The sequence below is a fragment of the Ochlerotatus camptorhynchus genome, unplaced genomic scaffold (genome assembly GCF_037179485.1).
Source record: "Ochlerotatus camptorhynchus isolate MF236.1 unplaced genomic scaffold, CSIRO-AGI_Acam_v1.1 ptg000312l, whole genome shotgun sequence".
NCBI classification, from domain to species: Eukaryota; Metazoa; Arthropoda; class Insecta; order Diptera; family Culicidae; genus Ochlerotatus; species Ochlerotatus camptorhynchus.
The window spans coordinates 2204485-2229528 of NW_027040800.1; the positions used below are offsets into that span (position 1 = coordinate 2204485).

The following is a 25044-nucleotide window of genomic DNA, read 5'->3' on the forward strand; positions in this document are numbered from 1 at the left end:
TCTTCAACTTCAAGTTTGACTGTCGATCCCAAGGTGAGTACAACTACCTTGGTCGATCCAATTCAGACAAATGCTTCAACATCATCTGAAGTGGCAGTAGGTGCCAATCAGGCTGTCGCTGAAATTTTATAGGCACTTGAAACTGTGGCCACCCATGGTTCATACCGTAGTGCAGGTACCACCCAACAAACATTGGAAGCAGAACAAGAGCTTATTCAGTCAAAAATTTGCTTCTTCAGCTAAAAAATAGCTTATTCAACCTTTAAGCAGCTCAAATTGTTTGTTGGCCAGTGTTGCTCTGTTCCAGAAGATGTTTCCTGACAGCCTAATTGCTTCGAAAATGGAAATGAGCCGCACTAAAGTTGGTTATTTCATCACACACGGTCTGGCACCTTACAGATCTTACTGACCAAAGTTGAAAGTTGCTCCGAGGTCGTCCTTAGATTCGACGAAACACTGAACAAAATTGCACAACGGCAGCACCTTGATGTAAGCATTCATTTTTGGGATGAAGACAAGCAGGAAGTACAGACAAGATATGTAGGCTCAGCTTTCCTATCATCTACACGAGCGATTGACTTGATGAGTGGGATCAAGAAGTGTTTCGAAACATATCCCGGACTGTTGAAAAAAGTTATTCAGGTGTCTATGGATGGACCCAACGTGAACTGGCGACTCCTTAACGATCTGTCCTCCGAATTGCAAGAGATGCTTGAGAGCAGTTCCTTCAGTCTACTCAGCATTGGCAGTTGCGGTCTTCATGTAGTGCATAATTCGTTCAAGAGCGGTATGCAGAAAACGGACTGGAAGATCGATCAGTTTCTGATGTCGTTGTACTACCTGCTAAAAGATGTTCCCCTAAGACGTGCTGACTTTATAGCAGTTACTGGTAGCACCATATTGCCGCTCAAATTTTGCGGAGTCAGGTGGGTGGAAAACCAGCGAGTAGCAGAACGAGCTCTAGATATGCTTCCTCATCTGCGAACATATGTGAAGGCAGTAAAATTTCAACAAGAGTCAAAACGAAAAGAAAGTCATCCCGATTTCAGGAGAAGCTTTAAGGCGGTTTACAGCTCCAACGCGTTTGCAGTGGTGTCCCAAGCGGTATCGGATCAGCTCTTTGGACCTAAATTGAGCTTTTTTGTAGCTGCAGCGGCAAATGTGGAACCATTTTGGAAAGAATTTCAGGGTGATGCACCATTTTCTCCCTTTTTGTACGATGAACTAACAAGCCTAGTTCAAAATGCGATGCAGAGAGTGGTGAAGCCAGACCGCCTTAAAAAGAAACCTAAAGCGCTAACGGAGATTGACTTAAATCAGGACAACCCTCTTACATCAGCTGAAGTAGACGTGGGATTTACTGTAAAAGCGGCTATCAAAGCGGAAGAAATCCGTGGAAAAATGTCTGAACAACAACTCTTGGTGTTTCGCAACGACTGCAAAAACTATTATGTTGCATTTTTGACGAAACTCCTCGATCGTTCGCCACTTCGATATGCTCTAACAAGGTATATTTCTTGTTTAAGTCCATCTGTCATTCCAAACTCCCCAGATGTAGCCAAGAAACGACTTGAGTTTTGTTTGGAACATATGGTGGAGAAAGATCATTTGGCTGGAGCTGTTGCGGACAAGGTGAAGGATGAATATTCGCAAATTTGCACGATGGCCTTCTTCAAGTTAATTGCTTCAGGATATCGCAGACAGGAGACACGGGTCGATCATTTCTGGTTGAAGGCAATTGCTGATTCTGGAAAACAGCTTCCGAATTTGGCATCGTTTGTCAAGAAGATATTGATAATATCTCACGGAAATGCAGCCCAGGAGCGCGGATTTTCCGTCAACAAGGAGTGCCTGGTGGTAAATCAATCCGAGGAAAGCCAACGCACTGTACATGATGGGATTTTAGCGGCTGGTGGTGTGACCAACATTCAAGTGGACAAGCAGCTTATTCAGTACTGTCGAAACGCCCGAGGTCGGTACCAGGAATTTTTGGATGCAAAGCGAGCTGAGGGGATTGCAAGCGATAAAGAAGCTATCCGAAAGAGGGAAGCGGACAAAGCAATAAAAGAGCTGGAAATGAAAAAGGCTAAACTTTTGGCAGACGCTTAGAAAGAGGCTTCTGCTTTGGACGTTAAACTAAAAGAGCTGAGAAAGTAAAGTGTAATATTAAGGTTTCTTTTTAAATATAAACTGAGTCGACCATTTTGTATGGAACATAAACATATTTTCCTATTATTTTTGTATCTTCATCTGGATTCAGCTATGAGTTTGGTTTTCTGTTTTTGTGGATGAAAATTGTTGAGAACTTGCTTAGTTATTTTCATTTTATTTTGTTAGAGGCAAACCGGGAAAATATTAATGTTTTAACCGGGAAAACCGGGAATTTCAAAATAAAAATTCTGTGGCCACCCTGAGTTCTTGTTCCTTATTGTGTTCTTAACAGCTTGATTAGCTCAGAGAACTAACTAAATGAGAATTTAGGATAATGGTCTTGGTTGGGAGTTTTTTTTATTGATTGGAGTAGCACTTTTATGATTCAAAGATACGTAGACAAACATATCTGGAAAAAATATACCTCGTCCTCTCTACGAAAAAAAAAAAAAGATTTCAAGACCCTTGGACTGGTCTAGATTTTCAGGATAACTACAGTCACTTTGAAGAACTATTAAGAGAATTTTAGAATTTTTTTTTCCAAAACTTATTTGAGCAGATATTAGAATGAATTCTAGGTATTTCAGAGAATATTTTCTAGGGAGGTTTAGGAAAACCTCCAGGAGAATTTTCACTAGATCTCCCAAGAGTGAAGAGGGGGGAGAGGTAGCTCATCGATTCTTCCGGTTCGCCTCCTAGCATCGTGCTATAAGGTACCAGGCGATAACCAGGGTAGTTGATCGATAGCTCGATGACGTCATTTCGTTGACGTATGCAATGGGAAATTCTCATAGCAGGCGTTGACGATGGGACGTTGTCGAGTTGTTGAATAGCAACTATCGTGGTAACTCATCGATTACCTGTCGGTCTGCTAAATTTGGAAAGACGTCAGCATTGAATTGTCTCATATAATAATATTCCGCCCACTATATCACAAGAAATTGCGAGTAGCTGAGTGGAATGGAGATAAGTTAAGCATTGGGTACAGGACCAAGTCTCCCCTGGGTGGTGCCAAAAGATGAGCGCAATAGAATCATCAAGTTGCCATAAGGCACGGAATGAGACTATTGCATGGCTGGGTAGTCCAAGTCTTCCATTCGTTAGTCATTTCAGGTGGATTAGAACAGGTTTAGGTGGGCGTTGGCCAGATTTGGATTTTTCAGATGTAATCCTGGATAGGACCCTGTCATTGAACGTCGCGTGAAAGTGGAACTTAATGAAGGCCTAAGTACTTTTTCGTAGTTTTTAGTTTTCGGATTTGAAAGATCGTCGGTTACAGTGGCCTGCTTACTGAGCAGAAAAACGCTGTCCCAGGTCCTTACATATCAAAGAGATTTATGGTAAAATCGCTTGTGTATCGTGTATTTTGCGAAACTCGTTGTTGTCGTTGGTTCCGGGTTTGAATGGATACACAAATTTGAGCAACGGTATTATGTGATATGAGAGGCTCGGTGGCCTTAGAGCAACCGTTTTTGCTTACTGAGCAGAACATTATGAGTCTAATCTCAGGCCCATCCACATTCAAGATTCGTCAATCGTTTTATTTGTTAATATGACTACATGGTAATAACAGCAACTCGGTGATTAAAAAGGTGCTCGTCTGCCTAGTGGCAAACGTTTTTGCTTACTGAGCAGAAGACCGTGGGTTTAGTCCCAAGCTCCTTCGCGTTATATGATCGTTAGGACATCAATTCAGCTTACCCTGCTGCAAACCCAACCCTCTTATCCAACATCCCAGTGATTTCTCGTGGAAGTGCAGAGGTGTTCTCGGCTTCCATCAAAGCGAGTGTCATGTCAACACCTTCCTTCCCATTCCTTTCTTGACCTGTGTTCGGGCGCGGCCGGCGCTGGTATTGCCTAATTTAAGATCACCAGTTTTTACACATTGAGGATGATTGCTAGTCCCAAGCATCGTCTATTGGTTCTCTGTGTAATTACAGCTGATCTGGCAGTAACAGAGTAGCAACCGTGGGCGGTCAATCAAGCTCCAGCAAGCAAGCTCAAGACTCTGAAAGTTCCTTCAACTAGTAACGCTGGTAGATAACTTTTTCGTGGTGCGTTACTGGTATAAGATCTACAACCAAACCCTAGTCCTGACAACCTCAAACTAGGGGAACAGAATTTTTCAGTAATCAAAGGAACACATTTTAGTATTTTTTATGTTTTATGCCTTGTTGATAGTGACAAGACTCGAGTAGTGACCACCCTCCAATCATATAATTACCAAAAACGGAACGTACGATACGCGATGTCCACGTTTCATCAATTTATTGGATTCTGAAGCATCGTGTTTAAATATTTGATTTAATCAGGCCCAATGTTTGCTGAATCATCTTGCCCCTTAAATACTGCACAGTAGTGGTATGTGTGACGCATCTTTGATTTGAACATATATCAAATAGACAAATTATGGAGGTAGGATAGATAACTACTTCGACTAAGCGGTCATTTTGGGCCTATCAAGCAGAAAACATCAAATAAATCCGTGATTTCGGCGTTAACTAGTCATTTCCTGCATTTAGTACGATACTTTAGTTCAACAGCTACCGAACGAAGTCAATGAGAACGCGTGATATGAATGTTTGCACCCATTATTCTCAAAAAAACAAAAGAAGTGCTCCGACCGAATCAATTTTTATCTTCATCCGATAGGGCGAAGTGAATTCAATGGCGTTTGAATGACGTTCCAATGCGTTAGGCCGAGTTTGGGGTCAAGAAGCAGTGTTAGATTTTAACAATATCTCAACCATTTGTTTCTCTTTATCAAATCTTACGATACGTACGGAGGTCATCTGCAGTGAAAAGATTCCATTTTGTGAAAAAAAAAATCCACTCGAAAAGTAAAGGCAAAAGGCGGGTCGTGCTTGGTAGGCCCGAAATTAAAACTAAAACCTATATCAATCATTTTTCATAATGCTTTTAAGAACTGGCTGTGTTGGTTTTAGATTATATTAGACTTGCTCAGAAAGTTTCTTCTAACACAGGACAATGCTCACGAGTTCCCCTAGAAGCTCCTTCTGAATTCTGTCAGAAGGAGGTCAGAATGTGTACCGACTTCCTCTGGAAGTTCCAATAAACTTGCCGGCCTCCCCGGAAATCGCTTCCCACATTTCCTGGATGTTTATCTCCCGACAGAGTCGGTCAGCTTCCTCTGGATATTTCTTCAAACTTTCTCCGGGAGTTTGTCTGACTTCTATGGAAGCTTTTTCCATCATCTCCAAGAAGGTTCCATCAGCATCCACTGGAAGATTATTTTGTTTTATTCATAGTTCTACACACAGTAAATTTCCCGGGAATGGTTTCCCGGTCGGTGTGGACTTTCTTTAAAAATGTATTCTATTATGTCTTTTGTTAGCTGTTTCGCAGGATATCGAACTAGCTTCACTGGAATTGTGAGTTTTGGTGAAATGATTTGGAATTAATTCCCAGGATGTCAATGGTAAAGGTTGACTAAAAGTAAATTGCTTGCGCCCCTCGCGCGCCTCTAGCACGCCTCTAGTGTTGGGACTCGAACAGCTTTGACAGTGGTTTGTTTACACTTCTATAGAGAAGAACTGGTTCAGCGTTGATCAAAGTAGTCGATCTCGTTCAGAAATAACGTCAAATGGAACTCGAAAGAAGAATAAATATTGTGCACCTGGAAAATCCGAAGTGGTCCGGTTCTCCAAACTGGCTAAAGTGCTGAAGATGCCGAAAACAACAGTTTGTCGAGTGCTCAAAAACTACAAGGAAAAACAGAGTATGGAAAGGAATAAGCGGACCTAAGAAAAAACTGGAACCAGGGATCGTCAGCTGCGCAGCAAGGTGTTGAGGTGCGTTAAAGCCAACCCCGGTCTTTCGACCCGAGATGTGGCCAGAAGGTACAACGCCAATATTCAAACGGTGCGGAACATCCTTGCCAAGGAAAGATACAAGTCGTACAAAGTCAGTAAACATCCGAAACGGCACATGAAGCAGAATTCCGTGGCCAAAAAGCGTGCAAAGCTCTTGTACGACCGTGTTTTGACGAAACTCAAGGGCTGCACTTTGATCGATGACGAAACATACGTCAAACTCGATTTTAAGCAGCTTCCCGGTCAAAAGTTTGCGAATAAGGCCATAATTTGGCAAGCGATTTGCAGTTGTGGCCTGAAAACGGAACCATTCGTCACATCCTCGACGATGACATCCCAAGTTTACATCGAAGAATGCCTGAAAAAGCGTGTATTGCCGTTCATCCGCAAGCATAGGGGCAAAGTCATATTTTGGCCCGATTTGGCCAGCTACCACTACTCCAAGGTGGTTCTGGAGTGGTATGCTGCCAACAAGATCGATTTTGTCCCCAAGCTAATGAATCCTCCGAATTGCCCGGAATTTCGACCAATCGAAAAATACTGGGCAATTGCAAAGCAGCGACTTCGACGAAGCGGCGGGGCAGTCAAGGACATCCAGTAAATGCGGGCAAAATGGAAGAAATGCGCTAAATCCGAGTCCGTTTCCACTGTGCGGCCGACATTACATCCATTTCACCTAGTTCAAAATCCAATGATTCCATAACTTAGAAAAACATTGTTTTATAGCGAAGTAAGTGGAAGCAACCCTGGTTGTTTGTAATACGAGGGAAAATCCTCTGGCTGCGCCCATGAATTTCACGGCACATTTCATTCCTGATTGATCTTCTGATTTACGAATATCCGCTGTTGGTTTGATTTTAGCATTGTACAACATTCTGCAGCACATAGTTTGAAAAGCACTGCCCATGAACTCCTTCAAACGTCCCAAAGTTACGTCGTTAAAACTGACATGGGTCATTCGACTATTCCGCTATAATTAATATACTTTCATTACTTCAATTTCAGGGAACTGCACGATGGTACTCTACGAGAGAATGGACTTATGGACGGCTCCAAGCTGATCCTCACACCGAACGTTGAGACTGGGCTTCTGGTGAGTTTCGAACCGCATTCCATTCAAATACTACTTACTGCAAGGACATAAAATCACCCTAAAATGCCATTTCATTCAGCAGTGCATCATTTATCCTGTGACAAAAGCCCCTCGCGGGGCTTATCCGCACAACACCAAGGCATTATTTATGCATTGTAAGTCGCGTGATGGCTGTGGTCGGTTGGTCAATCCCGTGGGATCCACCGAAAGGCCGTCAAAGCAGCAGTGCAACCGAAAGCCGGATGGCTGTGTCGCGATTGGCGCACTCCGCATCCCCCAGCATTGCGGTCGGTCGGCCGTGTGTTTTGCTGTGCCTTTCTGGGTTCTCTAGCTGTTTCATGTTCTCGTTTCTCCGCCCGAACGCGAGCTGTGAATGGTTGAGAGAGTGGGTATGTGAACATAACGACCGACAGTACGGTATAGTTTGTGCCGACATGGTTGGCACGGATAAGACCACGGTGTGTGAGAAGGCACTCTTGTTTACTCTGTTATGCATGGAACCATTTTTACGGGAGCTACTCTCGGTGTGAATTTTCCCAGTTCGGAAAGTTTAATGAAAAATGATTCTTCCCTGGGAACTTCGGAGGAGATGAAGTTTCATTAATTACTCAAACGTGTCTCCAATCGCCTTCTGTGCCTCGGCCTGTTTTAGCCTTGAAATCAAGACTGTTATGTAAGAACCGAAATCAACCTCAAACCGTCCGGTATGGGAATCGGTCTGATAACGGGTCCTCACTTGTCAACGCCATCCAAAGACCCGCACCGTCTATTTTCGACCGTAAAACGCTGTTGATTTGCAATTCGCATGCAATGCGTCCGCTTTCGCCAATGTTCAATGTTCTTAGAAACCAGTCCTCCCCTGGGAAAAAGTGACTATATGGTTCCTACTAGCCGTCATCGTCGGTCGCCGTTCAATCGATGACCACATCACCGCCGCAGGTCATTATTGTCCCACACGTCGGCGTCGGTCGTCTTCGTTCTGTCTGTTCACCGCGCACGCTTCGATCCTAGTGTGAGTGCACGTCGGGGGAGGCATGCAATCGCTTATACCATCATCACATGAAAACTCGTCAATGTAACTCCGTACATCGATTGGGTTCGAATGGTGACGTAAGCCGCAGGCAAACTTGTAGATGCCGTGAAATTCTAAAACCTAGCCCAGCTATTTCGACAAAATCCCGTCAAACTACCTGGAGCGCTCTCGCCTTCGACATCATCAGAACCGGTACCAATGTTGTGCTGTGTCCGTTATCACGCTAAATCATTCGTGTCGTGCTGTTGCTCAGACCTATACTATACTGTAAAATAATAGCGGACCTCCATTAGAACCGTTTCGCGCACACAAACAGGTTTCACCGTTTAAGTGCGTACCCAACTGCCGCCGCCGCCGCCGCCTGCGAGTGGTGGAACCCCACGGCTATCAGTGACCAGCACCACGCACTGCCGCCGGTCCAGCTACCGAGCACCAACCGACCCGCGCTGGCTGCCATAAACTAGTTGAGCGGGACCGTTCGATGCAGAGAGACAGACCGAGCCTTAGCTGCTATGCGCCCACAATGTAGCCAACTTTAACCGTACCGATTACGGATTCCGTTTGGGGTTTTAGTTGGTACCTATCTACCTACAACAACAGCTAGCACAGTCAAGTCTGTTGGGTGTAGCGAGAAGAAAAAGGAAGGATTGGGGCAGCGAAATATGTAGCCATGAAACCCCACAGAGGTACTAGTAGAATAATGGAAACAGGCAGTAGGTCGAAATGGGCGTTTTACGGAGAGTGCGATTTGATAAGCTATGGTTTTCGGCAGGGCTGTGAAGTTGGAGTCGAGATTTTTGAGCATAAGGGTCGGAGCCGGAGTTGACGAAATTCGACTCTGACACCGATTCCGATGAAAAAAATAATTTGAAACTAGAACCTAATTTGGTCCACGTGCAACTTTTGTGACTCATGATCGATTCGATTGCAATCTAATGAGTATCAAGAAAACTAACATGAACCATCTAAGCTATACTGATTATTATGTTCTGACCTTTTTTCTCATACTACAGTTCAATAATGGACCAGGAATGCAATCTAGCTGGAAATTTATAATAACTCAAAAACGAAACAATCCCTAGACCAGGCATACCAAAAGTACTGCCTCATGACAGTATTCCAACTAGCATTGGGCGATAGCCGGTGCGGCTGCTTTCCCACCCCAATGGGTCTGGGTTCAATCCCAGTCGAGGTCGGTGGGATTTTTCTGGTCACGTCTTCCTTCGGAAGGGAAGTAAAGCCGTTGGTCCCGGCCCAAGTGTGTTGAATGGGTGCGATATCCTACGCAGGTGTGGAAGCTGCCTTCCTGAACATTTGATTGCCGTCAATGGATGGCAATCGATGTCCGTCGGTGATTGGCACTAGATTGCGAAACAGAGACCGACGTTAAATAAAGGAAAAAAAAAGCATTGGGCGATCTTGAGGTAACTCCTATCAATAGAAGTAAAGTTTCAAACTGAAATAACGTCGGAGTTTCTTATCTTATTGATTTGGTATGTTCGGATGAATTATTCAAAAACAGTTTTCAATCTCATAGGCATATTAAGAGATGAGGGGGGGGGGGCTTACTATACCCCGCCCCCTAACTCATATAAATGGAACTAAATCTTCAAATTGCAAAAACTTCGGTGTTTCTGATCTTGTCAAGTTGGTATTTTCAGATGTATTCAAAAACATGTGCTCCATTTAATAGGCGTAGTTAGATATGGAGGGGCTCACTGTTGTTGGGATGGGTTATTCAAAAACATTTGCTCAATCTCATAAGAGCAGTTGTAAAGCGAGTACTCCCATTCTCTTCCCTACTCTTTTGGTGCAATATACAATGTCAGATATATTCACACAAATGTCATTTGATTGTAATGCTTATATGGATTTCATTTTAATATATTAGGGTACTCTTTTAGATGCTGTTCTATCCCTTGACGCAAATATTGCTGTTGAATTAGGTCTCGTGTGGATTTCTTGATAAGTCAGACATTAGCTTCACCCCTCATATCGTTGACCTCATAGGGGCCTCATAGCCTAGTCAGTAAAGGCACGGTATAACCAAGCCGGATGCGGCGGGTTCCATTCCCAGTCCGGTCGAGGGAATCTTTCGGGTTGGAAATTTTCTCGACTTCCCTGGGCATAGAGTATCATTGTGCTTGCCACTCAATATACAAATTCATGCATTGGTATTGGCATCGAAAGTCTCAATTAATAACTGTGGAATTGCATTTAGAACACTAAGTTGAGAGCACGCAATAAGCTAATATGCGCTGAGCAATAAGCTTGAAATGCGAACAAGAAGAAGAAGTTATACAACCATCAAGGAAGCAACTCGTTGTATCGTATTGAAATAATCTGTAATCGCTCGTTTGCCGGTTTTTGCATGAAGCTGGTCGAAATTTCGAAAAGGAATCAGCACTGTTAGAAGTGACGTTTGGCTTGGGAGCCCATCTGAAACTTAGCCCACTTAGCACACAGGAAAGACATCAAATCCCGTTGATGTCACTTCAGGAGTTCCTCAAGGCTCCCATTTAGGACCACTATTATTTATTCTCTTCGTCAATGACATATCTTTCATTATTAAGAAATTTAAAGTTTTAATCTATGCTGACGACATTAAACTTTTTTTTTGGAAATAAAAGATGCCAAAGACATCATCACATTCAAAGAGGAAATACAGATATTCCATACTTGGTGCCAAAAAAGCCTGCTACAATAAAATATAAAAAAATGTAACTCAATTACCATCAGTAGAAAATGAATCCTACCCGACATAACAATCACTTTAGGAAACCATATCGTAGAAAAGTGTGATAGAGTCAGGGATCTAGGTGTTATTTTGGACTCAAAACTTACTTTCACCGATCATTTTAACACAATTATTAACAGAGCTAACAACATGCTTGGTTTCATAAAACGTTTCTGCTATAACTTTCACGATCCGTATACGATAAAAATATTGTACATTGCTTATGTAAGCTCGATATTAGAATATTGCAGCACAGTTTGGTCTCCTTTTTCAATCACACACGAAGAAAGAATAGAGTCCGTTCAAAAGCAGTTTCTATTGTATGCACTCCGCAAGTTAGGTTGGACTGTATTTCCTCTGCCATCTTACACAGCTCGGTGTATGCTCATAAATATCCAAACATTAAAAGAACGTCGTGAATTTGCTATGATTTCTTTCGTAAACGATATCGTATCGCATCGAATTGATTCAATAGAACTATTGTCATCCTTAAATTTATATACACCATCTAGGCATTTACGAAATAGAAATATATTTGCTACAAATCGTCATCCTACGAATTATGCCAAATTTGGACCCATGAACCAAATGATGGATACATATAATAAGCACTGCGATAACATTGACTTTACAATGACAAAAACCAAATTAAAGCAATATTTTAATTCCTCACATAACGTCAGCTAGAAGTAATGTTTTAACTTGTTCTCAAGACATATTATAAAAAAATATAAACAAAGTCCAAATTGTAAAAATAGCTCTTAAGGGGGTATTCCCAATCTTTTGCCTTTTTTCGGCCTGTTTTTCAATTAATTTTTTTTCAAGGAAAATGAATAGTAATGCGCCTAACTCTTTGGGATTCTTGTTTATTGAACATTAAAGTTTACAAATAAATTTTTTTCGACATAAAAAAAGACATTATTGACGTCACAAAATGGCGGCAAACAGACCCCTGTTCGCCGCAAACGCCTGGACGGGCGAAGACTTTTCTCTGGAACGGCTTCATCTGAAACAGATTTCGTGATGAAATTATAATCTGCATAAGATTCTCTGGAGCTTCTCCCGTTGGCAGCAAAAAATCTTGCAAATTAACAAAATGGCGGCCATATGAAAAAACAGGCGATTTTTAGCCCGCTTTTTTGCAGCTTTAAGGTGCTTCAAACAATGTTAAATGTTAATATTTTTGGCTGAAAGTGCGAGAAGCTCCAAAGAATTTAATAAGGAACAAAATGCGCAAAGATTCAAGTCAATATCTCTTATAGTTTCTGAGAAAAATCTTCGCCCGATAAAAAAAATGTGGTTTCGAGAAAAACGCGTTTAAAGTTTTGACTTTAGTTAAAACCATTTGGGGGTTCTTACCATTAGTCAGCTATGCCTGGACACCGAATTCGCTGATGGGAAAACGGCTTGGGGGGATGAAAGTATATAGTCTAAAGTACAAAAAAACGTGAAAAAAAAAAATTGATTTTTTGAAAAAAAAGATCGGGAATACCCCCTTAAGACAACAATTGTAAAACGGTCTACACTGATTGACGACAAATAAATAAATAAATAAAGTTAGCCCAACAAGCGACATCCGACTGTACCTGTGCCTGAGACGAAACTGATGAAGACAGTTTTCGTTTTCTCTTGTTTTTGGTTCTGTTTTTTTTACTTTCTGGTGTTTAATTCTATGTTTTCAATACTCGGGTGGCCCGAATGGTAGTTTAATATTTCAAATAAAAGCTATGAAAATAAATTTAAAATTTTATAGCTGTTAATAATTCAAACAACATCTCCTCACTAACAAATGAACGGACAAGTGAATATTAAATATTTACACTACAACAATTTTCGTTTTAAAAACTGCATATAGTACGCCCTTACACACTCCCCCCCCACTCTCTAACAACGCTTATGAGATCGAACAGTTTTTTTTTTTTTGAATAATTCATCCTGAACATACCAAATCGATAAGATAAGAAACTCCGAAGTTATTTCTGTTTGAAACTTTACTTCTATTGATATGAGTGAACCACCCCCCCCCCCCCCTACCCCCCGTCCCACATCCCATGAATTTTTCTACACAATTTTCTTTAATGTTTGCACAATCCACGGCAAGTGATGTGCATAGGTGAAGACAAAAAAAAATCAATATTTAATTGCAAATGCTCTGAAAGATTGTTTTTTGGATCGAAACAAAAATCGAATGAAAAGTATCGATCCAGTCGATTTTTGACGTGCGATTCAAAAAATCGATTAATCAAACCAAAAGAATCGATCTTTTGAGTTTCGATCCAGGATCGCCCATTGCTAATTTCAACGGCTGACGCTTTCTTTTTCCTACGACAGCCTTGAGATTGAGCTATAAGCGACAGCCCACAGTGAGGCTGTCATACGACATAGACGCCAGTCTTGTGCAGTACACGACAGCTCGTTCTTATTCATGTATTTTGTTCAGTGGCGTTTCCTTAACCTCAATCTACCTATGCACCAACTCTCAAAACATAAACAATTGTCAGAATATTGCTTGCAATGGATAGATATCGAGTAAACTAGAAGATTAAGTGTATTTTTCAACCGATTCGAGTATGAATATAGCATTAAATCTGGTTTTGAAAGTTGGTGCACAGGTAAAAAGTGAGGTTACGGGACGCCACTGATTTTGTTCGTTCGACTATGACGATTTGTTGCTGCTGGCTTTGAAATTTTGTTCGTATGTCATGAGACTGCTACTACACTACCAGGATGACGCCGAAGCTTGTTCGGTTGCTATCACGTTCAAAATTTTCATCCGATATTTTTTTTTTAAAACGCGCGTTCTTGAGCAGATCAGACATTCCGGCGAAAAATATAAGCCTACCCGACACCAACCTGAATTCTACCAAACCCCAACCCGATGGTGGCGCGACATTGACCCGACATAAACACAGAATTGACCTGACATCAACCCGACATTTGGCCGACGTCGATCATAAATTGACATTACATTGATCCGACATCGGATCGACATGTCTCTTCGGGATCATTTTTCTGGGTTTCTTCCATACTCCATTGTCGTATCATTTCTCGCACAACACAAAAAAACGGCCTATCATTGTTAATCGATTCTCTTCATCAAATTCTCTTTGGTGAATAACCCAACTGTAAATGAATTTTCCATTGAGTGTGTTGTTTCAGGCGCAAGCTAACATCATATTCTGTCAAAATGTGCAGCGAGCTTAGCGATAAATTCTCGCCTAACTTTTCAACAGGTCCTAAGTAACAAATGTAAACAAATCGAGTTTATAAATGCACATTGTAACATTTGTACCTAAGAACATTATGCACACACACACATTCAGATTAATGTCAATTGAATTGAGAACATTCTAAATTAACAAAACGTCTGAAGTCCAAATTTGCATTAACGATGTTTCACTGTTACATAAGACGTTTAACTATGTTCATCAAGACAAACGTCTGAAATATCAGAAAAACCAAAAAAATGCAGATCTGTACTTCGGTCCTTTGTGTTTATACCAGTAAAACGTCTAAAATGTTCAAACAAACCAAAACAATGTGATTGTGTAGATCGGAATTTCCGCAATTATCCGCGAACAATTCAAATTTTAAAAATTTTATATGGACAATTGTCTACGCATGAGGAGGGGGGGGTCAAGAATACCGAAAAGCTGTCTACGCAGTTAATGAACAGCCCCTAAAATAACACTGTTATCAAATAAAAAGCGGCTCACGCGACCACCAACGATCGACCAAAACAATCTGTGGGCAGTGTTGCGATATACCGTTAAAAAAAGTTGATGCATTGTCCAATACTCATATTGTTCGTTTAACTCGTATAACTTAAATTATGTACTCATAATGCTTAAAACAAACAAACAAATAATGTTGAAAACATATAGACCTATGTAACTGTGATTATAACAAAACGTCCTATATAACGTGTCCAATGTACACCTGACAAGAGCAAAATGTCCTATGTAACATTTTTCACGTTTTCATAGAAAAAAATGTATGAAACGGGTAGATTATAATTTCAATTTCAATTTTACTATCGCATTTTACTATTGAAGGTCTTAAAAATGTCAAAAGTTGATTTGGTTTAAAATAGTATCAAAAAAGATTTTGTCAATCTTCAACCTCGTTTTTCTCGAAAAGAGTGAAATGTTAGATAGGACCTTTTGAAAAGTTCGGAGAGAATTTGTTTATGTAGCCATGGTAAACCAAAGAGAAAGTCGATTAGATCGATCAACGAGGATAGGCCATTTTGAAATGTTACGCGAGAATTGTATACACTGTAGTTGGTTTTTACGCGGTTTTTACAAGGTTTTTTTACGCGTTTTTTTATGTGGATTTCGGAATTTACGCGGTTAGTGGTTAGTTGAGAGAGTATTGCTGCAGATTCTATACGATGCGAAATAATGTCATTGATAAAGAAAAGCATTGCATATTCACGCCGTTCCTTTAGTGTTTGTAGATTGATGAGCATGCAGCGTGCTTCGTAGGACGGTAGAGGAAATGCAGGTCCTGAAAACTGTAACTGAACCTCTGAACTGAAGTCTAGCATGCTATTTGATTAGCTTATGATAGTGTTTATAATGTTCTGAATATGTGATTTTGGTGTCCAGTATTACGCCTTTACTTTAGTCCTTTACAATTTTGCATTTGTCTACTATTTCGTTTCCTAAATATATGTTTATGCGAGGGGTTCCAATTTTTCTACTAAATGTTATTGCGTTACATTTTTTTTGGCGTTGGGTTGGAGTAGATTTTTGCTACACCAGGTGTAGAATTGATTTATTTCATTCTCGAATATTTCTGCGTCGGAGGCATTTCTTATTTCTATGAAGAACTTCATGTCGTCTGCATACACAAGTACTTTAATGTTCATAAGTAGACCCAAACGAGATCCCTGGGAAAACCCCAGTTTATTTTGAAAGCGTACAATTTGCTTACAGTTTGTTAAGTAGGACTGGAGCCAGTTCAAAGGTCCGCAGCTTTGAAAAGTAATAATGGTATGTCGATTCTGTCAAATGATTTACTGAAGTCAGTGTAAAGAGCTTCTACGTGGTTGCCATTATCCAGGACATTCAGTGTAAAAGAGACAAACTCCAGAAGATTAGAAGCAGTGGAGCGGCCCTTGAAGAAACCATGCGTTGACTTGTTATTTGGTTTTTTACTTGTTGATAAATTTTGTCGTGTATGATAGATTCAAAAAGTTTTAGAATACAAGACATAATGGCAATTCCACGGTAATTTCGGATGTCAGATTTCGTGCCAGATTTGAAAAAAAAGGCACCAAAAAAAGAGGCATTCCAAATTTCAGGAAATATTGAATATTTCAAAGACATGTTAAGATGGTTCTAAAGGAAGGCAGAGTTCTTCTGAAAGATTCTTTAGGAATACAGGTACTATCCCATCAGAATCACTCATTCTGTGTTGGGCCTCTATTGGGCCTCTAGATATTTGTTAATATGGATACATGTAAATAACAGTAACCCGATGATTAAAACGGAGCTCGTTGGCCTAGTGTCAAACGTTTTTGCTTACTGAGCAGCTTATCGTTTATCAACACGAACCCTGCAGCAAAACCAACTCTCTTATCCAACATCTCAGTGATTCCTCGTGGAAGTGCGGATGTGTTCTCGGCTTCCATCAAAGCGAGAGTCACGTCAACACATTCCTACCCATTTCTTTCTCGACCTGTGTTTGGGCGCGGCCGGCGCTGGTATTGCCTTGTTTGAGATCACCAGTTTTTACACATTGAGGATGATTGCTAGTACCAAGCATCGTCTATTGGTTCTCTGTGTAATTACAGCTGAACTGGAAAGTACAGAGTAGCAACCGTGGGCGGTTAATCATGCTCATGCGTAAATTTTAGAGTATGCAATTTACTCAAATGTAACTGATTGGACTGAACTATATCGTTGGGTCGAATCTCTCACACTATCTTTAACGTACACAGATTAAGCTACATTCTTAGCTCCTAGTACAGGGTGTCGACTACATGGAAAAACCAGGAAAATCAGGGAATATCAGTTTTAAACAGCTTAATTACTGGTTGTAGTTTAAGGATGGTCTTTCATTCCAAATTTCAAATAGAGTTGCGAACTTGTGGTTGTTCAATGTTTGATGTTGCATTTTTGCAAGTTGAGCTTACTCAAATAAGAAAGTTTTTCGATGATTTTGAGCCTATTATAAATTCAGCTCCCACTGGGTGTTGTGACATTCCAAAGTTGAACCCAAATAAAAATTAATTTTCGTAGAGACTTATGGGAGCTGTATCCAACAAAAATCCCTTGAGCGCCTTTGAGTTAATGCAAGAATGATTAAGAGTTAAGCTGGGCTTAGATAAGGCAAGTCATTGATCAAGTCAGTTGAATTCAATTGACTTGAAAAGTTAAGACTGTTTCAACTTTTTGAAATTCGAGTGAGTTGATCAAGTCAGTTGAATTCAACTGAGTTAATCAATTGACTTGCCATGTGTAAACCCAGTTTTTTTCTGAATACTTCTAGGTCTTGTTCCATATTGTGTTCTTAACAGCTTGATTAGCTCAGAGAACTGACTAAATGAGAATTCAGGATAATGGTCTTGCTTGAGAGGATTTTTTTATAGCTTGGTGCAACACTTTTATTATTGAATAATGATTCAAATATACGTACACAAGCTTTGCTTTGCTTTGTGGCTGTATTAAGTATTTTTGGTCTTCATCGTGAACCTGGTTAGCTCGTCAAATTAGCCTATCAGTCAAGTTTTAGTATTGTAATGTTGCTGCTATTGCAATTTAAATGGAATTAACTTACAGAATGTTGGAGGTGAAAGCGCTGTTTTTCACGATTTCCCACCGGAGGAATCCACCCGCGAATTAGCTTTTGGTTAAGCGTATTATCCGGAATAATTTTCTTGCGGAGCTGGGTATCAAAATGTGGTCAAGGCAAAACAAATATAATGGGATTAAAAACAAGTGTTTCATATGTGAAATGCTGAATGACCAGGGAACCGGGATAAAGCTGGGAATTTGAAATCACCGGGAAAATCCGGGAATTTTTGAATTTTTCCAAAACAAATTTGAGCAGATTTTAGAATCAATTCTAGAGATAACACCAAGGTATTTCAGAGAATATTTTCTAGGGAGCTTTAGGAAAACCTCTAAGAGAGTTTTTACTAGAACTCCCAAGAGTGAAGAGGATTCCAGGATTCTTCCGCGTCGCTTAGGAATTTTGGAAGATCTATAAGGAAAGTCGGAGTATAATTCCAAGCGTATTTCGAATGGAATTTTTAGAGAATGTTAATGACAATTCCATGCAATTTCCAGGCGAACTTAAAGGAGAACTTCAAGATAATTCTGAGCAAAATTGAATACAATTCTCGATGGGAGGATTTCCTCTGGTGTTAGCAGGAAAGGGGGATTACAAATTTTGTTCGCAAAACCTAGGTGGCCCTTTACACTTGTCGGTCGAGAATCTGAGGTGGATTGCATGGAAATTCTACCGAGAGTATCTAGTCTATTGTAAAACAAATCAAGGGATTTCCAGAGAGAATTTCAGATTTAGAAGAATATAAGCCTGAATATAAGTTTTTAGAGACAAATTTTGAAGACTTCAACCCGTTACAGAAACAAATTTAAGATCCAGCAAAGGTGCTGTTGTCTTGGAAATAACCAATTTATCCTTCAGCTTAATCGCATTCATGGTTAATTATGCTTAATTAAAATACCTAAACCGCGAAAATTTCCAAAATTCCGGGAGAGTAACGAACATTTTCGATGAATGTATGCCCCTAGGGTATAAAACGGATCCTTTCCGGTTTTGGCAACACGAGATTTCTGTCTTTTTTGCATTCTATAAAATGTGTCGAACGCTTTATTTATTTTGAATTTCTACTGGACCACTCTTCATGGGTTAGAGGTCCGTGTGGTATTTCATGAAAAAATGTCCATAAAGCACTGAGGAATGTTACAGCTGATGGGGTGGTATCACCGACGAACCGACGTGACAGCTCATACAAGCTACTTTCAAATTCGTGCCCAAGACTCCATATTTAAAATACGTTAAACGCTACCGACATCTACTCATCCGAGCGCGTCATACCATGAGCAAGGACACGAACCCTTGGTTTGCGTCTCACCTCGTTAGACAGATCTGATCGCTCGTTTGAAAGTTCGAATCACTCGTCTGACAATTCGAATTGTGGACAAACGGAATGCTCCTGTGGCATGTCAAATCAGGGAATTTTGTTTTCTTCGATGAGTCGCTATTTACGGCCTCGATAACACAGACAAACAGACATAACACTCGCAAGTTGTTCATCGAACACGCATTTAACGGTCAATTTAAATGTTTTTCACCACCTGTGGCGCGTATAGTTTAGATACACTACCGCCATCTGTTCAGCGTACTGCCCAGCACAGTATGCTCAACAGATGGCGGTAGAGTGTTTTAGCGATAATGGGTTATCGTGAAAATTATTCAATGTGTTACGTCTGTTTGTCTGTGATGATAACTTAACCACAGATAAACAGACATAACGCATGGAATATTCATCACTGTAAAACATCGTCACTAAAACATTACCGCCATCTGTTGAGTGCGCTGTGGTGGGTAGTACGCTGAACAGATGGCAGTAGTGTGTAAACGTCAAACACGAGGTAATTGACTATGCGCGCCACAGGTGGCGGTACTACCAACTACGATATTTTTAAATTGATCGTTAAATGCTTGTTCAATGAACAACTTGCGAGAGTTACGTCTGTTTGTCTGTGATGATAACTTAACCTTAATTACAAAAATTAAAGAACCATACTTTCCCCCACAAGTCATGATTCCAATGTCTCCATAGCATGAAGAATGTTTGCAATTTCATTTGACCTACTCAAATAGAAGAAAAGGTACCGCCAAAAGTACTTTCCCCATTTTACTGCCTAACCGATCCACCGGATAAACATCGAAAGAAGCGAGAGAGAGTAAGAGGGGGAAGGGGCAAGGTAATAGACTTATATCGCTCCTCATGATCTAATAGCAACTTTTCGCACAATCGTCTTCCACTCTTCTGCTTCGCTCTTTTGCACCTGTTAAGTGCTGTAAATGTAGCAAAAACAAATCCCGCGCATTTTGCAATCACCCCGACGATAAGCGGAATTCTTTAAACACAATTTACCATAAAATGCAAAAAGTGTATAAAGAGCGCGCGGTGGTCCAGGCAGTCCATTGCTCGATGATCCCGATTTGTGCGCAGCGCACTCTTGGCCTGCTCGCCCCTGCCGCTCCGCCCCACGTCGTAACGGAATGCCTAATAACCATCCGCTGAGCGTCTCGCACCTCGGAGAAGTAGACGGCAGTGGAATAGGTCTGGGATGTACGGTGTTTTGACGAAGCGGCCCACAACCAGCCAGCGATGAGAAATGGAAGTAGTTCAAAGATGCGTACCGTGTGATAACGGATGGGATGTCGGGTTTTTTTTTCTTTTCGTTTTTTTGACAATCAAACCATAAACTGTTTCGTTTTCAGCAGGGGGGAAAAGTGGGGTTACTAACGGTTGGTGAGCGAAAAGTGTATCTGTTGGTGTACTAATTTGGTGTTTATTTATCGTTTGATTTCAGGCACAACGAGCGGAGAATACAGTAATGCAGGCGCTGGAGTCGCTGAATGACAATCAGGTGAACGACTTCCTCAGTGGCAAGTCTCCGCTGAATCTGAGTGTCCGTCTGGGGGACCACATGATGCTGATTCAGCTGCAGCTGAGCACCCTGAATCCGTCGTCCCAGAGTGGAAGTAGATCCAAGACACACAAGTCCCGTAGTCTGACGGGAGCAGCAGGTGGCAGCTCGACTGGAGCTAGCACTAGCCTAATGCAAGCTTCGTCCTCTCGCAGTAGGACGACCATCCCGATAGGATTGAGGCGCGTAGCGACAACTGACGGTGGAAGTGCGTCGGGTAGTAGAACCATCGTTGAACACGTGACCGAGTCACAGACCTTCACCAAGCAGGAACTAGAGAATATCCATAGTATAGTGAAAAACCTTGCCGAAAGTGAGAACCCGACAATGGCAATTGTGCGTCCCAGCGCACCGGAACCAATGGAGACTGAACCGGAAGCGAGGCCGTTGGCCTCGGAATCCCCGATCAAATCCCTATCCAATCTAGTGTCTAGCTCAATCAATCCCAGCAACATTCCTCCTCCGTGCAGCAGCAGCAACAACAACATCCTGCCGACGGATCTCCCCTCGACCCTAACGGATCCCATCAGCGCCAACCTCACCTCGTGTCTATGCAAAAGACTGGACAGCAACGATAACAATTCCTGCGATCCAAACTGCCTATCGCGCGTTCCTGAGCCCCAGCCGTCTACATCGACGGCCAGTTTACACCGCACGGCTCACAACCCCATCGCACGTCATAAAACGAAGGTCCAAACTCTTCGGAAGCACTACAGCTTCGATAGTACCACCCTAGCGAAAACGGATCTTGAAACCGTTCAACCCGTGGCTTCGTCGTCTGCCCCAAACTCCCCGCAACGCCCGGATCAGACCCTAGTGCACCATTCGCACCAACATCAACATTATCACCCGCACCACCACCAACACCACAGTCATCAATCTCAACCCCAGCCCGGTCCAAGCAACGCACCTCGAGCCCTCAACGGTGACGCCTCGAGCATAGAGAACCCCGCCCTGGCGGAAGCCTCCCGTAACCTTACGCAAACCCTGCGGAAACTGTCCAAGCGGGTGTTTACCAACAAGGTCAGCGAAGCCGCCGCGCAAGAACAAGCTCGCAACGTGAGCTCCGGGGCCGTCATCGAATCCATGAAGCACCACGGAAAGGGAATTTACTCGGGAACCTTCTCGGGCACGTTAAATCCGGCCTTGCAGGACAAGTTCGGTCGCCCTAAGAGAGACATCTCCACCATCATCCACATCCTGAACGACCTGTTGAGCGCTGCGCCGCAGTGCGCTCGAACCGGGACCAAGATCTATTTCGAGCCCTCGCAATCGGCAAGTTCCGCGACCGCAGTAGCCACGAACCAGGTGACAGCTGGAGCGAATGCATCCAATGGAGGCGCTTCTAGCAACAGCAGTAGTAGTGCCAGCAGTGGAAGCAATCTGCAAGCAGCTGCCCTGATGGCGCCCACAACCCTAACAACTCCGGTGGCGGCGCTCAGTCCACGCTTGGTGTCACGATGTGTAAGTAAAGACAAATCACATAAAATATTCATCTGGATCCAAAACCCTGACACGCATGACGATTCTATCACTCTCTCTCTCTCTCTCCCCCCGCCCATCCAGGTACCGGCGTCGATACAGACCAAAAAGTATCCCAGCAACGGAACGACCAACACCATCGCTAGCATCGGCTCAACTAGCAGCAACAGCAGCTGCAGTGGCTGCAAACCCGCAGAACCGCCAACCCCCGGTAGTAGCAACAGTGGCGCCACGGCCTCCACCTTTGCCCGCTGCCATCACCATCCGAAAGCCGCCCTGAAAGTGCTGTGCAAATGTGGCCACCCACTGACGCCCACCGCTTCTTCATCGACAAGCGCCCAACCACAACATTGCCAACGCTGTGCCGCCGCAATTAGTGCAGCCGAGTTGGAAAACTCCAAAACCAAATCCAAGCTAGACAATCTCCGCCTGATTATGCAGCAGAAGAAGGAACGCCGCGAAGCACGTAAGCAAAAGTGTGCGCCGTACAGTACCACCGCCGTGGCCTCCCCACTAGCATCATCATCGACCGTCGTCGGACTCCGTGGAACGACGGCGGTGAAGGCAGCGGAGGTGGCACTCACCACTTCCCGTCACCCCGCCACCATCGCCACCTTAGCAACTCCGTCGGTGGCTGATGGAGTGGTAGAGACAATGGAAACAACTCCGGCCATTATGGCGAGCAACAGTGACGGAGCAGCATCAGAAAGCAACAACAACAACAACAACAACAATGGCAGCATCAGCAGCAGTAGCAACGGAGCAAATTCGGCCACTGCCACCGCTACGGCCACCACCACTACTACAGCGGCGGCTACGGCAGCGGCGACGGCGGCTGCAACGTCTTCGGAGGCGGCTCAAAGTCACCAGATCGTGGAAGAGGTTGATACTGTTGCATAAGGTGAGTCGGTATTTGAATGTGTGGGACATGCGAGAAACATGGGGAGAGAGCGAGACATGGGCACTCACAGAGAGAGAGAGAGACCATGAAATCTGTGCCGCTCTCAGTGGATTGATTGATGATGAACTTTCTTATTGGATTGGAGAGTCATTGTGACTTGCTTTTACGCGAATCTGGCCATCTTGTGGTGAACATTCGAAGCTTTGAAATCGTTAAGGAAAATTATAAGAAGTTGTAAGGAATTTCTTATAAGAGAATACTATCCAATGGTAAGCAATTTGAGCTGTCTCTTGGAGTAGTTGGATAAAATTAAACGGAAAGTGAAGAAGTTTGAAGCTAATAGCGAATTCGTTTATTATCGGGGTTGAAACCAGCAGTGCGAAATCGAACTTTTTGTCAGTGCGAACCTCAAACCTGAGCTAGGTTTTAGAAACAAACGTTTGTCAGAAAACAAGCAGACCCAATATTGATACCCGATCCAGGTTGGAACTGAATAATAAACGAATTTGCTATAAGTCTTCCAATATTCGTTCAAGGAAACTATGGAAAAGATGAGTTCATGAATAGCAAGAAGAACTTGCAGACGATGTTTGGAGAATGTTCAGGATTTTTAGGAGAAGTTTTGAGAACTTCCAGAGGAAGCTTGCACGCCGAATGAGAACGACCCAAATTTGAGTTTAGTTCACTCATAATCGCCAAAAGTGCAGGAACTCAGCGATGAGTAAATTTGTCTCGTGGTTTCCTGTGGAAAACCTAAAAAATCTGCCGGAAAATGCGGAAATTGATGAAAATTTTATTCAGTCTCGGAGTAGTACCAATAGACTGAGTGAATTCAATCTTTACTTTTCTCAAATTCGGGAATTTTTCTTTGAAAAACCTGGTAAAACATGAGACAAATTTTACTCATAGCTGAGTTCCTGCACTTTTGGCGATTATGAGTGAACTAAACTCAAATTTGGGTCATTCTCATTCGCCGTGTGAACACCTTTAGACGACTTATTCTTCCTCTTTTTTTCCTTTATTTAACGCCGGTCTCTGTTCCGCAATCTAGTGTCTAGTGCCGATCACCAACGGACATCGATTGAAATCCATTGACGGCAATCGAATGAGCAGGATGGCAGCTTCCACACCTGAGTAGGATATCGCACCCATTCAACACACATGGGCTTTACTTCCCTTCCGAAAGAAGACGTTACCAGATATTTTTATGTCTCAGAAAAGTCCAACCGACCACGGCTGGAATAGCCGACTTATAAAAGAAGCTAGACAATTAACAGAAACAACTTTCAAAGGAAGTATCTGAACAACTTCCAGAGAAAGTTTGGAACAACTTTCAGCAGAAGTTTCGAACAACTGCAAAAGGAAGTTTGAAAAATTTCCAAAGGACGGTTGAAACAATTTCTAGTGGAAGTTTGAAACAACTTCCAGAGGAAATTTGAACAACTTTGTGGGGAATTTAGAACAACTTCCAGGAGAAGTTTGAAACAACTTCCAGGGGAAGTTTGAACAGCTTCTAGAAGAAGTTTTAAAAACTTCCAGAGACTGTTTGGTCAACTTTCAGAAGTTTGAACAGCTTGCAGGGAAAGTTTGAAATAACTTTCAGAGCAAGTTTGAAACAACTTCCAGTGGAAGCTTGAAACAACTCCCGGAGGAAGTTTGAACAGCTTCTAGAAGAAGTTTTAAAAACTTCCAGAGACTGTTTGGTCAACTTTCAGAAGTTTGAACAGCTTGCAGGGAAAGTTTGAAATAACTTTCAGAGCAAGTTTGAAACAACTTCCAGTGGAAGCTTGAAACAACTCCCGGAGGAAGTTTGAACAGCTTCTAGAAGAAGTTTTAAAAACTTCCAGAGACTGTTTGGAAAACTTTCAGAAGTTTGAACAGCTTCCAGGGAAAGTTTGAAATAACTTTCAGAGCAAGTTTGAAACAACTTCCAGTGGAAGCTTGAAACAACTCCCGGAGGAAGTTTGAACAGCTTCTAGAAGAAGTTTTAAAAACTTCCAGAGACTGTTTGGACAACTTTCAGAAGTTTGACCAGCTTGCAGGGAAAGTTTGAAATAACATTCAGAGCAAGTTTGAAACAACTTCCAGTGGAAGCTTGAAACAACTCCCGGAGGAA

The 25044-nt window shown here is 42.3% G+C and overlaps 1 protein-coding gene across 1 annotated transcript in view; it reads left to right on the plus strand.

Moving 5' to 3' along the window:
- Positions 1–25044, plus strand: part of stx (stuxnet) — a 59381-nt gene that overhangs the window by 23457 nt on the left and 10880 nt on the right. The window contains exons 2-4 of the mRNA XM_065229252.1: positions 6990–7077; positions 20429–22009; positions 22112–22928. Of these exons, the coding sequence (XP_065085324.1) occupies positions 6990–7077; positions 20429–22009; positions 22112–22927 (2485 nt within the window). The 3' untranslated portion in view covers position 22928. The remainder of the gene's footprint in view (positions 1–6989; positions 7078–20428; positions 22010–22111; positions 22929–25044) is intronic.